Source organism: Genypterus blacodes, unplaced genomic scaffold (genome assembly GCF_046128005.1).
Source record: "Genypterus blacodes isolate CSIRO-AG114 ecotype Tasmania unplaced genomic scaffold, CSIRO-AGI_Gbla_v1 ptg000092l_1, whole genome shotgun sequence".
NCBI classification, from domain to species: domain Eukaryota; kingdom Metazoa; phylum Chordata; class Actinopteri; order Ophidiiformes; family Ophidiidae; genus Genypterus; species Genypterus blacodes.
This window is the reverse complement of record NW_027466896.1, coordinates 107,501-123,684: the sequence shown is the minus strand read 5'-3', so window position 1 is coordinate 123,684 and position 16,184 is coordinate 107,501. Positions and strand designations below refer to the sequence as shown.

The window sequence follows — 16,184 nt, the reverse complement described above, 5'->3', positions numbered from 1 at the left end:
GTGATGAATCATCAGTTGCCTCGTTCATGAGCAGTGTATTCTACAGCCACATGTGTGTTTATCTCCCCGCAGCAGTTATTGTGTTATTGAGCGCAGTGATTCCCCTGATAGTGCCGCCCATCACGGTGACGGCTCAGCAGTTACACCGCTCAGATCGATACTCTGTGTCCTTCAACTCGCAAGTTTTACAAAAGAAAAAAAACATCCATTTCTTAAAGGCCACGATGCAAAGGTCTCCCACACTGGACCTGCAGTGTCGGGATGGGACTGGAGATGGGTGATGTCATAGTTCACTCAACAATCGGTCAGTATGGATGTTAGTGGAATGTTAATGTGGCTTAAAGAAAGAAGTTGTAGCTTCTTTAAAGCTTCAGATGTCACCTCTGCATTATTCTCATCATTATTGAAGGTCAGTTGTAGTTCAGGCTTTAAACCAGTTACACTAAACCAGCTTGAACCGTATGGGGGCGATGCTGATGGCCCACCTGACAACAGGGCCGCACTTTACTGGCTTTACTGGCTGCTCCTGCTGTCAATCATGTTTCCCTCTGCTGATTTGCCAGGCAGGTCTTTCCATTTACATACTATTTGATTGTTGCCCACAGCAACCACGTCCATTAGGTGGCTTCTCCCTGACCCGGTTAGAGCCCCTGTAAGAGGCGGCCTGATTGGCCCAGCGGCCGCAGACCGGGCCAATCACAATGTTAAATGGAGCTGAACCCATTGCCAGATGGAGCCCTCCGCTGTTACATCATGAACTGTTGAACCCAATCAGCATGCTGGCCAGTGAAGTGCGAACAAATGGGGTCATGCTGTTATGTAAGGTGATAGCTATTGTGAACCACTCAGGGGGAAAATTGAGGTTTAATACACCTATGGGGTGATTACCAGGGCGCAGACTACAGGGAAATGTATGAACTCCTCTTTTGTATGATCGTTGGCGGCTTTCATGTCACTTGACAGACAGAGACACGCTGAATCTCACAGACATCCACTCTGCTCATTACAAAGCCACATGGTGCAGTACAAAGGCCTGTGCTGCTTTCTTCTGCGGCGTGTGTGTTGTGCTGTACATGGTGTGTACATGCAGGCTGTGTGGCTTCAGCCTTGGGAAGGGCAGAGATTTCTATACAAATTTAAGAAAGCAGTAGGAATTGTATGAGATCGTATTTGAAGAATAAATCCACAATGTGTGTGAACATCCATCATTTACATACTGCCATGAACCGTGTGTATAGCAGAACCACTTAACTAGCATCCAAGGACTTCATCACACAAAGGCATACACACTATACAAAACAATACATGACCACTACAGTGTGAAGATGAAGCTGTACAACACACATTTACATTTAGTCAATAAGCAGAAGCATTTATCCAAAGAACCGTACAAACAAGATTTGAACTCAAGCAGAGATCAAATCCCGTACGAACAACCAGAGTAAGTGCAGTGTTGAAGGGGAATCCTGGCCTAAAATAGAGTTTAATTAACACACCATCAATGTTTTTGATCTAGTTTTGAAATAAGAGAAGAAGAAAGGAACTTAACCAGCGTCAAAACATCTATTTGATGTCTCTTCACGTTGGAGACAGAGGCAGAGGAGAAGCAGAGTTGGAGGATGTGTTCGTGTTCCCAGAGGTGATAGAGTTTGAGCAGAGGAATGTTGTCCATGATCAGGTTACAAAGACTGTGAGGCTGCTGGCATTGAAGGCATTCAGACACTGGAGCCATTGAGGACTGAGGCGCCTCCTGCCAAGGTTAGGTGTTTAATCTGAGCTCAGTGGATTCCTCTGTGTTGTTACTGCACAGGGCCGCAGATAAGAGAGACGTGGGATAAAACAGAACTCCCATACAGCAGAATGATTCTATTAATTGCTCGTCTTTGTCTATCAAGGTTATAATGTGAGGCTGTATGGTATATATATATATATTCGGTATATACGACATTAAGCGTTACATAGATATGGATGAGAGGAAGGCTTTCATGTCTTCGTCTTCATTCTCTATTCCAGTTTACTCGTTTCACTTAATACACTTTCCTGTCTGACCCTTTGAAAACCCTGCAAACAATTTCCACACTTATAATTTACCGCTAATTCCCCGTCATATCTTATATAATGTCACCTCTCGTACTGCACCTGCCTCTTTCTATCGCTCCTTCATTACTTCTTTGAGTTTGCTCTCTGCTGCCATTTACGTTTATACATCACAGTACAGACGTCCACCACCTTCTAACCACTCTATGACAAACCTCATGTGTGGTGTTTTGTTGGAGTTCAGTCAATGTAAGCAGCAAGCAGGAAGTGCTCTCCCTCTCTTCCTCTTTACTGTCACATTTCTGTCATTCCTCGTCTCCCTCCCGGACTGTTACATCACTCCTAGCAGTGCACTTAACCGTATGAATGTGTCTTGTCTCCTCGTCTCCATCTGTGTACACCTGCGTTCTCCTTCCTGTTGTTTCCTATTCACTGCATGTGTGTGCCGGCTGGTGTAACCTCCATGTTACAGTGCGAAGTGAGCCACTGCTGCCTGCTGCATTGACTCGGTGCCTGTGTTGACCTTTCACCTTCATGTCTCTGTATGATTTCATTGTTTGGAGACACCCTGTAGCACTGAAAGCATGAGTGCTATTGGTTTAATTATTTATACTTAATAATTAAAGGGTGTGTGTGTGTGTAAATCTTGATTTAGCAAAATATCTGGTTTTGAGAATTTGGCCTTTTGGATTTGATTGTGAATAGAATCTGACAATAGAAGCAAGCAGACCGATTAAGATTCCTTCTATTTTACAGTTTTTCTCAATGGCTTTGGAATGAGTCGCTCTCAGGTGAAGCTTGATTTTCACTAATGAAGGGGAAAATGTGAAGCGTTAATCAACCAGGACCCTAGAATAGCTCAGCGCTCATTGGCAACAACACACTGTTACAATCTCTGATGATGGAAGAACAACAAGGAAAATGCAATCTTGTAATGTGTGCAGCCTTTTGTATTTTCATTCATTGTCATCTAGACCTTAGTTATAGATACATTGATCCATAGTTTACAATCACACAAGGACTTGACATTGTGAGGCGTTGACGTGTTCGTTGAGCATTACAGGCTTTTGCAGGTTAATCTGTTGTGTGGTGATGTTTGTATCAATTGTTTAGAGAAACGCACTCACTGTTGTGCAAATATGAATGATGAATCCAGGATGGACCAAAGTGACTGAGAAAAACTGTAAATCATGAAGGATATTGCAGCTTCAAGGTTTTAGCATAATGCTGCTGCTGTCTGCCTGCATGGTGGTGATTGATCTTAAATTCATCCACTCATGTGAGTTTTCACTTTGTTTATAAGTCTGACTCGGCTGTGGGATTTCTTTTAGATTTGAAGTGTTTTGTTCTGGAATGAAATATCCACATTTGGTAAACAAAACACCGAACACACACACACACAAACACACACACCTGCACCTCTGAATGAATTGATAGAACCAAACATGGGAGTTTTCCAGTGACAGCAGGTAAATGAATCCTGCAGCTCAACAAAGATTAGAAGCCTAAATTCTGAGTTTCCCTTCCAGTAAAGTGCATTTTTTAACTCTTGAAGTGTTCCAGTGTTTTAGATCCTAAAGCTCACTGTTGAGTTGATAGCGTCATGTTTCTATGGTGGCACATGTTAGAGCCATGGAGTGTTTATGGGCGTGTCTCCACTATGAAACCATGCTTTTAGTATTAATGTGTGTGTGTGTGTGTGTGTGTGTGCGCGTGTGTGTGTGTGTGTGTGTGTGTGTGTGTGTGTGAGAGAGAGAGAGAGAAAGTGTGAGAGTGAGATAGTGTGTACGTGTTGGATGGCTACTGATGGTCAACTCTGCTTTCTTCCCTTTTATGATCTTCCCTCTTTGTGATACATGGTTTGTGTATGTGTATATGCACCCGTGCGTGCCTGATTGTGTATGTTCTTGTGTGTGTGTGGCTGTGGGTGTGTTTGTCTGTGTGCGTATGTGTAGGTGCCTCAACCCAGGACTCAGACGCCATGGAGCCAGAGAAGCAGGTGGACAGCACGGTGAAGATGGCTGGAGTGATCGCTGGGATCCTCATGTTCATCATCATCCTCCTCGGTGTCGTCCTCACCTTCAAACGCAGGTAAGAAGCTGCAGCACCAGCACAGACATGCAGCTTAGAGGTGCTATGTGGAGCTTCTCAAGAACAATAATAGCAACAATAATAGCACAATCATTCTGAAACAGTACTGCAGTCACTGTAAACAGCCCAGTGTGTCAGTGTGTGAGAGAGTTACTGGACTCTGCTGCCTTTAACAACACAACAAGCTACCAGAGGGAAATTGGTGGGATTTCTGCCATGTTGCTTTAGAGGGAAAGTGCACTTTTCTCCTAATGGAGCAGCTTAAACATCCAGTGCAACAGCACTTGTGTGCCATAGACCTTTACAGGTGCAACTAATACAATTTACAACGGCTATGTTCCTTTTAGTCCTCCAGTAAGCAACAGGAGGCCTTGACACATGTACCCCTAAATGGAACCTGGCCATTAATAAGTTAATGGTGCTCCATTCCAATTAGTGTTTGGAGTGAACTGGAACACCTGCACTTTTCTACTTTACTCTTTGCAGTAGCAGGAGTGATTCTTACGTACAGGAAGTCTGTTACATGAAGTGAATGACTCAGTGTGACGAGTTCATACTGGCTAATAAGGTTTAGGTGATGAAGTCAGCAAGATGCCACCTAACCACTCTGCCAGCTCATTGTTATTGGCAGTAGCAACACTCGGAGCCTGTGTTGGTTTACAGTCACTGTAACACAAAAGCACAATTAGGCAAAGCAAAGCTACACATAGCACTTTAAAAGCACTATTGTTTAGATCAAGAGACACTTTATAGACCTGGGAGCAAACTGCTTTATGTTCATTTAATATGTCTGTATGTGTATAGTATCTAATCTACCCTGTGATGATATGCATATAAAATATATTAGCATCAAGGTTGTTGTTAGTAAGGCTGAGAGATTTAATGTGTTTTTCCATTTGCAGCACATTAGATTAAGTCATCAAAGTCCACCTAACAGATAAGAAAGTCTCTGAGTGTAAGTTCCACAGTGATAGCTGTGACTGTGACGGCTACAGATCTTTAGTAATTCTCCTACGGCAAAGGAAAAGGTCAGATTTATGTGTCAACTCTGGAAATATACTTAATCCGTTCAAACCCTCATAGGCAAAAAAAATAAAGCTAGATATTGCGAGACTGTAGATATGTCAGAGATGAGTCCTGCACACAGATGTTCACATGCACACTGGCTTGCCACCATCACCTGCCTTTCTTTTACTTTTCTCTCTATCTCTCCATCCCCATCCCTCCCTATCCTGCCTGCTTTCTGCTTGTGACACTTTGCTTTGCTAAGGCTCACATTTATCTTATTTTCACGATGTTGTCAGCTCCTAACTCCACACACACATACTGTGTACATACAAGGCTTTGCTTATAGTAGAACTGAGCCTCACGCTGCTTTAGGACGCATACTAACTATAATGATTCATTGGTTCAACTCATCAAAGAGCACTTTTGTTTTGGTTTCACTTCTGCAAACAGTATAACAACTGAGATTTAGGCTAGACAACATCTATATTATATTCACGCTCAAAATTGCAGCTTCCATTTGAAGGAAAGAGTGATTACTGTTATTACTTCTTATATTATGTGAGTATTGTTGTGAGCATGTTTGATTGAGAAGCGTTTTGTTATCGTTTAAAGCAGAGAGAAGCTGGACTGGCAGCTGCAGTGGTAGTGATTGCAGCAGGCACATTTCACGCACGTCTCTCGCATTAATGCTTTAGAAAATATGTGCTTATACAATGGAGTTAAACATTATGGAGCAATTCAGATAAGAAAAACTCCCTCTAACGACCCTGTAGTGTTCTAAATATGACCCATGCTAACTGATGCTCCTTCATGAAGCATTCCTTATGTTAATCAGTGCAGTGGGTCCCATTACCCACACATTGTTGTAAGGGGTGTACCAGATAAAAGGAAAGCCAATGGAAATCAATGTGTTAATGAGCTGTGGTGTATTTATGTCCCAGGCTTTATACGGCAAAGCAACAAGGAAACAACAAATCAGCAAAGGAAGCCTAAACTCTTTACAATGGAGCTGTGTGTGTGTGTGTGTGTGTCTGTGTGTGTGTGTGTGTGTGTGTGTGTGTGTGTGTGTGTGTGTGTGTTGGCATCTGCGAGAGATAGATAGTAAGAGAGAAAGAGAGAGGCAGTGTGCAGGGGTGATGCTTGAGGAAGAGGCACAGTACTAGCAGAGATCAGATGGAAACTTTCCTTTTAAACAAACCGGCCAATCTTTCAAATGTATTGATCACCACCCAGATTTCATGCAATCACATTGTCTCACTGATCTGAATTGATCGTTCTCCTGTAGCAGAGATGTCCTCTTACATCATCTCAAAGCTTTATTCTCTAAATGTTAGTTTGAAGGTTAAACTGAATTTGTGTGATGAACTGGTGACCTGTCCAGAGATCAGGTCCATGTGGAGGATGATTGATTGTAGGAGATAGAATGGAATGGAAGTCACTTTCACATGCATGCTATGCTCATATATTCTCTCTATACTGCAATTAAAAAATGTGATTTCTTGCAGAAGGTTCTTACTTACTGAATTCTGTGGAGAGGTTTGAATATCAAAGAGGTCAAGGGTTCAGACTGCAGTGCTAATCAGAGGCCAAGCAAATAAATAATATCAATAAATCAAGAGATTAAAAGTTAGAGAGGAGAAAGATCTGAAGTGAGACGAGTCCAAAGGAAGGATGCGATGAATCAACAATCAAGTCAAATGTGAAATGGAATTAATTTCAAAATATAAAAAATGTAAAGACGTGTTTAACCTGTGGGTCAAGTTGATATGAGAATCATTGCTACCCAACCTAAGCAGATAGAATATACTTTAAAAAGCCCAATGTGAGGGAAGACTCCAACCTACTGCATGTAGGATGAAGGATAATGTATTCAAAGAGAAAGATATAATGGAAGCAGTTAGCATCCTGCTCAGATTTTCCCTTGAACCCACATTAACAAAGGCCACTCATTATTAAAGGGTCTCCTGCAGGTCGGATGAGTCACCGAGGACATGGCGGTATAAAGAGGGAAAGCCACAGAGGAAAGGACTGTGGGCTGTGGAAGGTGACTAAGAGGAGAGAACGTGTCGGAAAGAGAAGAGACGGGTACAAAGACACGGAGGCAGGAAATATCAAATGCACAGAGGAGGGAGGGGAGGAAAGAAGGAAGGAAGGAAAGAAGGAAGACTAGCAGATGTAGGAAGGAAAAGTCCGGAGGATCATGGAGAAGAAAGGGATAGATGCAGGCAGGGTTAACATATCATAGACCGTATTCCAGAGTTATCTATATTTTATTCCACACTCTTAGGCCGACATTCCCTGCGGCAGGAAAAGTGTTTCTATATCTTTACTGTGTTCCAAGCCTTTCAGAGCTCATAAATGATTCCCGGATTAAATTTTGCGGCGGATTGTCTATGCTGTCAGATCAATCTTCCAGAATGACGTTATACACGTGTTCCAAATGGACTGTGTTCCAGGGAAAGACAGAGGAAGTGACTTATAAGGAGAGGTTAAAGGGAATCACACTGGACATGGCTGAAGTCTTAATGGGCGTTCAATGTTTGTTCATCCAGGTGGGCCTGAGGGCAAATGGACGCTGAGACTTAATGGAAGAATCCAATACGTTTAAAGCTCCATTAACACCAGATGATTCCAGTGTTTTTGTGAAAACTAGTGGATAGAATATGTCACTGTTAGTGCCCTGTCATCCAGCTTTAGGCCCGTTTGTGCATTTCTATGGACACATATGAAATGGACTTGTGCGTGCGTGTGTGTGTGTGTGTGTGTGTGTGTGTGTGTGTGTGTGTGATTAGCCTCTAATTCCTCTCATTCAGCATTTGAAACCAATATTGACATGGATCACGGATTTTTTTAAACACACACACACAAACACACACAAACACGTACAGACACGGGTTTGTGTACAGAGATGGGTTGAAAATTATTCTAAAATCTTCTCCTTCATCTCATCTCATCATCACTGTCCTTGGCAATATTGCATTTAAAGGTCCCGGTCATTTTACAGTTTTTCTAAATGATGGTGACACTCTCAACCCTGGCTCTCCTCTCTTCATTACTGCCAAGCTTTATTAGAAATGTGTTCTCCCTAAATCTAAATCATTGCTAGGACATGATATTCAGGGACGCAGAGGAAAGTCAACACTTCCTTCTCCATTTGCATAATAGAGTTTGGACATTTTGAGGCTGTTATAATTGATTGTTATGATGTAGTTTAAATGCATAGAATACTGGACATGGGGAGTCGGAAACTTAATACACCAGTGTGAGAGAGAAATATAATACATCTCTATATACTGAGCAACTCCCTCCATCACTACACTGTGCTGTCACAAGGACAAGTGGAGTGCAAGGAGTCAGACTCCAACACTGATCAGGACCTGTACATGTACCTGTATAAGAAAGAATATTGTGATCTTAACATGAGGCACTACTTTAATTAAATTGTTTATCCAGTAGATCCTATGGGTTCATAACTGTGGATACATTCATTTTAACTGAATCCAAACATGCCATATGTAACTCACAACACGAGTCAGAAGAATTTATTGAAACCATTATTTCCATTTTAAACATTTATTTTATTTTATTTATACACACCAACACACACATATTCAGATCTGTTGCATGGTAGTAATGTATTTATAGTAATAGTAATGTAGTAGTAATGCAATCTGTCTTGTGTTTTAAACTGTTATTTCCATGAGTTAGTGATCAATTGAACTTGGATCCAAACCATTCAGTTGATTAGTCACTCTATTTAAATAGAAAGGTGGATCTTATCTGATATTCATTCTAGTGGAGCTGCATTAGGTTCATACAGCACACACAGCTCATACACACACAGCAGCTCATTCACATTCCACTGTTTATTGGCTTTTAAGTAAACCCCTCATAACAACATGTCACTAATGTAACACCAGTGTGCTAATTCACACAAGGGACAGTTTGTGAATGAGATGACATTATCAGAGTACCTATTTATCAAGTCAGTGTGTTGTCATCATAATTTCGGTTTATGAATCACCCTCATTGTTTCCTGTGAATCCTGACTTTATGTTCCTTGTTCAGTGTTCATGGGAATGTTTTGTGGTGATGTGAGTAGAAACAGGAAGTCTACATTTCAACCCATATGAGCCATTCTGATCACTTCATGGCTAAACAGATAAAGACCATAACATACTTTTAACTACTTCATATGTATACATGATGCATGACATGCTCATTATCTTTACTGTTCTGTTGAGGTGGCCGCCCATTGCTGCACACTGTCAAATGCAACATTTAAGGTTTCAGGTTAGAGAAATGTTTAAAAACAACAGGTATGGAACATAAACACCAAATCTGTGCCACAGAATATTAAATTGAGGGCCTTTGTGCCTGATGACTTCAGCCAGAGCTCAAATTACTGCAGCAAATTCATCAGATGTACAGAAAACCACAGTACTTGAAAAGAGAGATGCAACCTTTGTGTCACGTCTGAACGTTTCTATGTTTGATGTTAAAGGGAAATGGAAACACACAGATGAAACAGATTTTCAGTTTCAGGCTTGATTTCTCAATACAACCTCTCTGACTCAGGTCTTATGCCCTTTTATGTCTCTCTCTATCTTCCTGTTTCCTGCCTTTGGCTCCGCCCCTTCCTGTCCCGTCCTGTACCTGCCTTGCCCTTGCTCCAATAGAGAGATACACACATGGAGAACTCTGAGCGTGGGGTATTGTATGTTTATTTCTAGACATCAACACATCCGCTACGTTGCTTACTGTGACTCTCACCTCACCATTTTGGATTCCAGTGGTTTTCCAAATGCATCTTTTGTCTGTGGCTTACTATATTACTTTGATATATAGAATTAACTCTTCACGTCATAAAGGATACAGTTAATTCAGTAGACTAATTTTGAAAGTAGCAGACTTCATCACAGTTCAGGAGAAGGACCTGATTTTGGCACAACATGTGTAGTAATTGCTGTGCTTACAGGTCTCTAGTTGAAGGAAATAATTGATGTGAGAATGTTCAGAATGTGCTGTCCTTGGGCAGCTGCTTCATGTGAAACATGAAATCTCCAGAATTTGAATCTCTCAGCCACAAAGGTAATTGTCTCCTGGCTGCACAGAGAAACCATGAGAGCATGAATCACTGCAGTCTAACAGCCAGATAGGCCACAGAAAACTATCCAGATATACTGCATATATACTATATATCTCTATGTATTCAGAATCCATTATATAGAAGTCAGGATGAACTGTATGGACAGTGTTTGCCGTTAGTTTTATTATTAGTAGTTAGTAGTTATTTCTGGAAATTGAACAGCAGACACAAGCTGAAGCCTTCCTCCGGCCTAACTGCTGTGGGTAAACCCCGCCCATCACAGGGAAAGCTCCTCCCACTTTGGGACGTATAGCATGTTAGCACTAAACTCCACCGTCAGTCCCGTTGGGTATCAGGTGTGACGTCAGCGTTAGTTAACAGCCAACTAATGTAAGATGCTTTTGGTAAAACCATCTGGTTGCTCTGGTGCTTTTACCAGCTCATCAGTGCTTTACATCATTAACAAACTCTTCATCTGCACTTTATTATTTACACACATGCATGTTGACAACCAAACCTGTGGCTCCACCCCCTTCTGTGGAGGTGTAACTGATCTTCATCACATCAGATCTTGAGTCCTAATTGCCTCTCTGTGGTGATGTGTGTCTGTTCTTCCCCAGTTCTTTGCTTCTTATGCATTGTCAGTAATGATATCAGAGATATGAATACTTGCAGCCTTCTTCCCTGTTAAAAATGAAAAATCCAAGTACACACAGATAATTAATTGTTCCAGAATCTGATACTTTCTTTTGTGTGAATGCTTTGGCATAATTGATCTCTCCAGTGATCTCTTTGGAGTTTTCAAAAGACGTGCAGCCGTCTCTAATATTGGAAGAAGTTTAAACAGCTAGCTCTAGCTCGCAGCCCTCGAGTGGAAATAGAGGCGAGAGATTAAAAGTGCAACATGTGGTAATATTGAACAAAAAAGCAAAGTAAACTTCACAAATACCTCCACCCACACTGTGCGCTATACGCTAGACTTCACTTTGGAGTCATTTATCTCTCATAGAACTCACCAGCCCACTTTAAGAATAAAAGTTACATACAACTGTGATCCAACTTTCCTGTTAAATCATGATTTAGATCCTTACATCAATCACTTTAGTAATGATCACCTTAGTTGTAATCATCAAACAAACAACACGTCGTCAAAGACCACCTGTGTAATAATGATGTAGACTTAATAAATTAGGAAAAGGAAGGAAAGTAAACAGAATATTGATTAAAAACAACAGTTTGAGCTGAGCGCTTGTGCGACGTCTACCATGATGTCAACCCTCAATCACAATTCCAGATTCAGAGATAATATGGATGTTAAACTGCAGTTAAAGTGCTGGTAGGACATGAAGAACGTGTACAAAAGTCAAAAACTCATCTAACACCCTGACCTCCACACTGACCTCTGGCTGCATAATAACGTTACACACCTCAGTGCTTTGACAAGGAGTGTAGGTGTAGAACATAATTGAGTACTGAATCGTTTTATTTCATTGGCTACTGTACGGAGTCCCTCAGGGCACAGAGGCCCAGGGTAGTTACCTGTTCTCCCTTTGTTTGGCCCCGTGTCCCCTTAGAGGCTCCTGACTGATGGGTCCTCTTCATTTCTCAATATTTTGAGAATGCAATATAGAGTTGTTGAGTCACATGTAGGGAAAGTGGAGCAGCAGGGTCGTAGAGCCGCATCATTGGTCTCCTACACTAACGGGCAGCACAGTGATTGGACTAATGGGAGCCTGGATTTGATCAATACTACGACTCATTTGATTGATTGGGAAGCCTTGTTAATCCTTCGACCCAAGGTCGACTAATAACTGAGAATAAACCCCACATCCTCCCAGTGAGGCAGCGTGAAAGAGCAGGAAATAAATGATGAACCTTCACATTGAGACAGCAAAAGGACACATCCTCCTTCCAGGCATTATCCTGATCCCTCAGGGGCTTTGACTATGACACGGGAATGGAGGTGATTAGTAACTGATGTCAGCACAGGCGATGGATTCAGGCAGGGTCCAGTGCAGAAAGCACATTGTTCCAAGGCCAAGTGGTCTAATGTCTATATGTGTGTGTGTGTGTGTGTGTGTGTGTGAGAGACATGAACACACGCACACACATACACACACTCTTATGCAGACATTAGTGAGCCCTTAGTGCTCCCATGCTGGCTGGTGCTAACCTTGCTGTTATTCACTGATAATTTTGGCTCACACACACACACCGACAACCACACACACACCCTGTAAGTGAAGTGTGGAGCTTAGTCCTCATTGGATAGATGTGATGCATGGTTGAATAATGGGCTCTGCAGCTTAATGGTCAACTGACTGAACATCACCTGTATGTTCCCCATGTGATGGGTTACGGTTTGGTAATTTACACACATAGATACACACCCAGATGTGTGTGTGTGTCAGTACAACCTATATAGGCCTTAGATGTGTGTGTGTGTGTGTGTGTGTGTGTGTGTGTGTGTGTGTGTGTGTGTGTGTGTGTGTGTGTGCGTGTGTGCTCCACTCTGAGTTGCGTGCAAACCTTTTTCTGCATGCGTCTCTGTATAATCACCTTTACCGTGTGTGTGTAAGCACTCTGAGTGTGTGTCAGCTCTCTACCTTCTGTACCAAACACGAGGCTGTTTTTACCAGGAAATCTATACATTGTATAAAATGAGATGACGGTTCTCATATTTATGGCCGAGCTTCAGATTTGCTTTCATTCCCAAACTCCAGGTTCTAAACTGTGTCTTATTAAATCTCTTAGCGTCAGATTTATCACCTGGAAGCCAAAGTCCTGGGTTTAGCCCTTCACTCTCCCAGAGGCCACGCTGTAATGTTCCTTTAGCAATATTACATCTCCCACATAAATCATCCTGCAAAAGAGCCGTTCTCCCCAGACTGCTGAGGGTAAAATAACTTTGGTTTCCTCTTGCTTTCTCTAATCATTTGGCCACGTGTGTCTGAAAGCTTATGTGACCTGCGTTTCCTATCAACGTCCCCTTAAATCTTCCTGCCAAGCAGTTCTACAATTTTTTGCGATCGTCTCTTGCAGCGTCGCCTCTGTAACCTCGCATCAAGGAGGTCCTGGATTCAATTCCCGGCCGGGGGCAGGAGTGTGTGGAGTGTGTGGAGTTTGCACATGGGTTTCCTCCCACAACCAGTAAACATGTACGTGAGGTTCATCTAATTGGTCCCCTGGTCCTCAAATGAGGACGAGTGAAATGAAGAGGAAGGGATCAATGAAGGATAACAAATTAAAAATAGAAATTAAAAGGAGGTTCTGAGCAAATGACAGAAAAATCTTAATAATGATAAAAATGACTTCACACCTGTAATACAGCGGTTGAAGGTTTCTCTAGTTTCTGTCAAAATCTGTGGGAGTGAATCAAAGCAAACGGCTCATCACCGCACAATTCACACACCCTTGGTAAACTCTCCAGCTTGTGAGTAATAATCACAATAATTAGACGTAATTGCCCAAACAAGCACAGTTAATGCACAAAAACAGGTTGTATGGTACGTATAAAGATATAAAACACTGAAGCGTAGAATGAATCACTCTAATATTAACATTTAATTCATCATGACTCTAAATGAACTCAGGCTTCTTTGATGAGAGAAATATCAAAACATTTGCAGATTGTCTTTTTAAACTGCATGAAGCCTTCAGTGTGCAGCTGCGGCTGTAGCTCTGATCTGGTTGATGTAATTCTGCCTAAGCTCAGCCTGTGTGACGCCTGGGGTCAAAGGTCATTCGTATCACCGCTGACAGTCGTCATTAACTGATTAACGTCAACATTCACCATGCGAGCAAATGTTCACCAAACACTCTCAGCAGGAATACGTAACGTACACCGCGTCCTCTTTCTTTGTCTCTCACACACGCCCACACGCACTCGCCGTCTCCCGTCATGTCTGTCACACACTTGGACACCGGTGGAGTGTTTTATCTGCGGCGCATTAATATTTATGAAGGCTTCTCACAGCGCTGGCTTTTACTGGCTCTCTGCGCGCCGCACTTTATTAAAATCATACGGACAATGTCAGCAGGGAGAGAGAGAGAGATGGAGGAGTGGAGGGGGAGAGAGGGAGGGAGAGAGAGAGAGAGAGAGAGAGAGAGAGAGAGAGACGTGGGGGGTCCAAAGTTGTTGAAGGTGTCTGGGTGATGGATGATGGATGTTTTCAGTCTTAAACCTATGGTCATAGATTGGAGATCTGCGCTTCTGTAAATAGGAACTGAAATATTGATCCTTCTCTGTCCTGCTTGACTTTACCTTCATTTTGAAACTCAGCCAGACTCCGTGTGACATCCGAATGTGTGTGTGTGTGTGTGTGTGTGTGTGTCCTCTGATATAATGAGATCCCAATCTCTGGCCTCTCAGCAGATGAAGGGTGCATGTCAGGGGGAAAAGTTGCCAACAAACCATTACAGAGATACTGCAGGGAGTCCACACACACACACACACACACACGCACGGATAAATGAGATCGTGGGCAGTAGCAGTATGGATTTGTGGCGGAGCTCTGAAGCAAAGGAAAGAATAAAAGGACAAAAACTCCCAGGAACCACTTTGATGTGTTGGTAGTGCAGTGATGTCATACTTTCTATTTATTGTTTTGTAATTTCTTTAGAATTTGTGTTTAAACCAATATCTTCACATCAGATTGAATATTAAATTCTCATGAGTGTAAATTTAGCGTTTGCTTTACCTTCAATCAGCCTCTCACACACACACACACACACATACACACGCATGTATCGTGTCAAATAACACACAATGCCGGCCACATTCCATGTATCCCCTCCTGCTTCCTTCTCCCCATCTACTAAACCCTCTCTCCTCTTTCTGCCACTCCACTTCTCCTTTATCGAGCTTTCCACTAACATGTGTCGGTGATGGGGGCAGCAGATGTGCACGAACTCCTGTTATTCTTACCTTCTGAGCAGAAATCCTTTAGTTTAGAATCAGTTAAACCACTATGAAACGTTTAGTGAGCACGGCAAGATCATCATTGACATCCGTGCTTATATGTATGTATTCCAGAATGTAGCAGACTGATCTCCAAACTACAAATCCAGTCTAATAAGGTGAACCAGTATATGCCGTATATAGAACAATATGGACCAAAGATGCAGAGAAAAGCCGACTGTAGCTTGATGAGAATCAGTCCTGTGTGCAGCGGAACAGATGAGCGCTCCAGCAGGCGGCAGGTGGATCAAGAGATGAACTGAAATGTGGAACTAATCATGAAGCTTCTCAGGTTAAAGTGTCTCTTAGTCAAAACTAGTTTGTCATTCAAACTCATGAACTAATCCAATGTGTTTGTCCTTCTTTTGGGTTTTGCTCTGTTGTCACCAACGGCCTCACCTCACCATGCTTCAGAAGACATGCTTATTCCTACTCTTATTACCTGTAAGTAGACATGTCCCATCAGGAAAGACTGTGTTGCATTAGCTCTTCTTCTTAATGACTTGGTGTTGCAGGTTTTTTTTTACATTTTGTTTCACCCTGGTTGATCTAATGACACACACACACAAACTAAATCATTCAATGAAAACACTTTACGTTAATATGATGATAGTTTGGGCAAAAGCGTCCAATCGCTCTGCGTCTAAAGGCTCAAACAACAACAAGTCTGCTGACTCAAGTCCACAACATTGATAAGCATATAGACGGTACTCTTCTACATGTTTCTTTACCTTAAATAGGTATAGAAAGGCAGAACATGTAGTATTTTTCTCTCATTTCACCACAAATGGACTTAATGGAGGCTTGAGTCTGTCTCATGATGAGTGACTCTAAAGTGTTACCTTGGATTTAGCAAAACTTTCTGGAACAAGTCTTAGCTTGAAACCTTCTGATCTCCAGCAGCTTCCTGCTTCCTTCAAACACCTCCTACGTGCTATTATGGCACCTTAGCAACAGTGATTCTAGGAAGGAGTGGAGTGTTTTAACTCATCAATTCTG

General features: G+C 42.1%; 1 protein-coding gene across 1 annotated transcript in view; it reads left to right on the top strand.

Annotated features, from left to right (window-relative positions):
- LOC143007623 (receptor-type tyrosine-protein phosphatase T-like) overlaps positions 1-16,184 on the top strand; it is a gene marked incomplete at its 5' end in the record, with an annotated part of 122,778 nt that overhangs the window by 58,289 nt on the left and 48,305 nt on the right. The window contains one exon of the mRNA XM_076159032.1: positions 3,993-4,128. Coding sequence (XP_076015147.1) covers positions 3,993-4,128 — 136 coding nt within the window. The remainder of the gene's footprint in view (positions 1-3,992; positions 4,129-16,184) is intronic.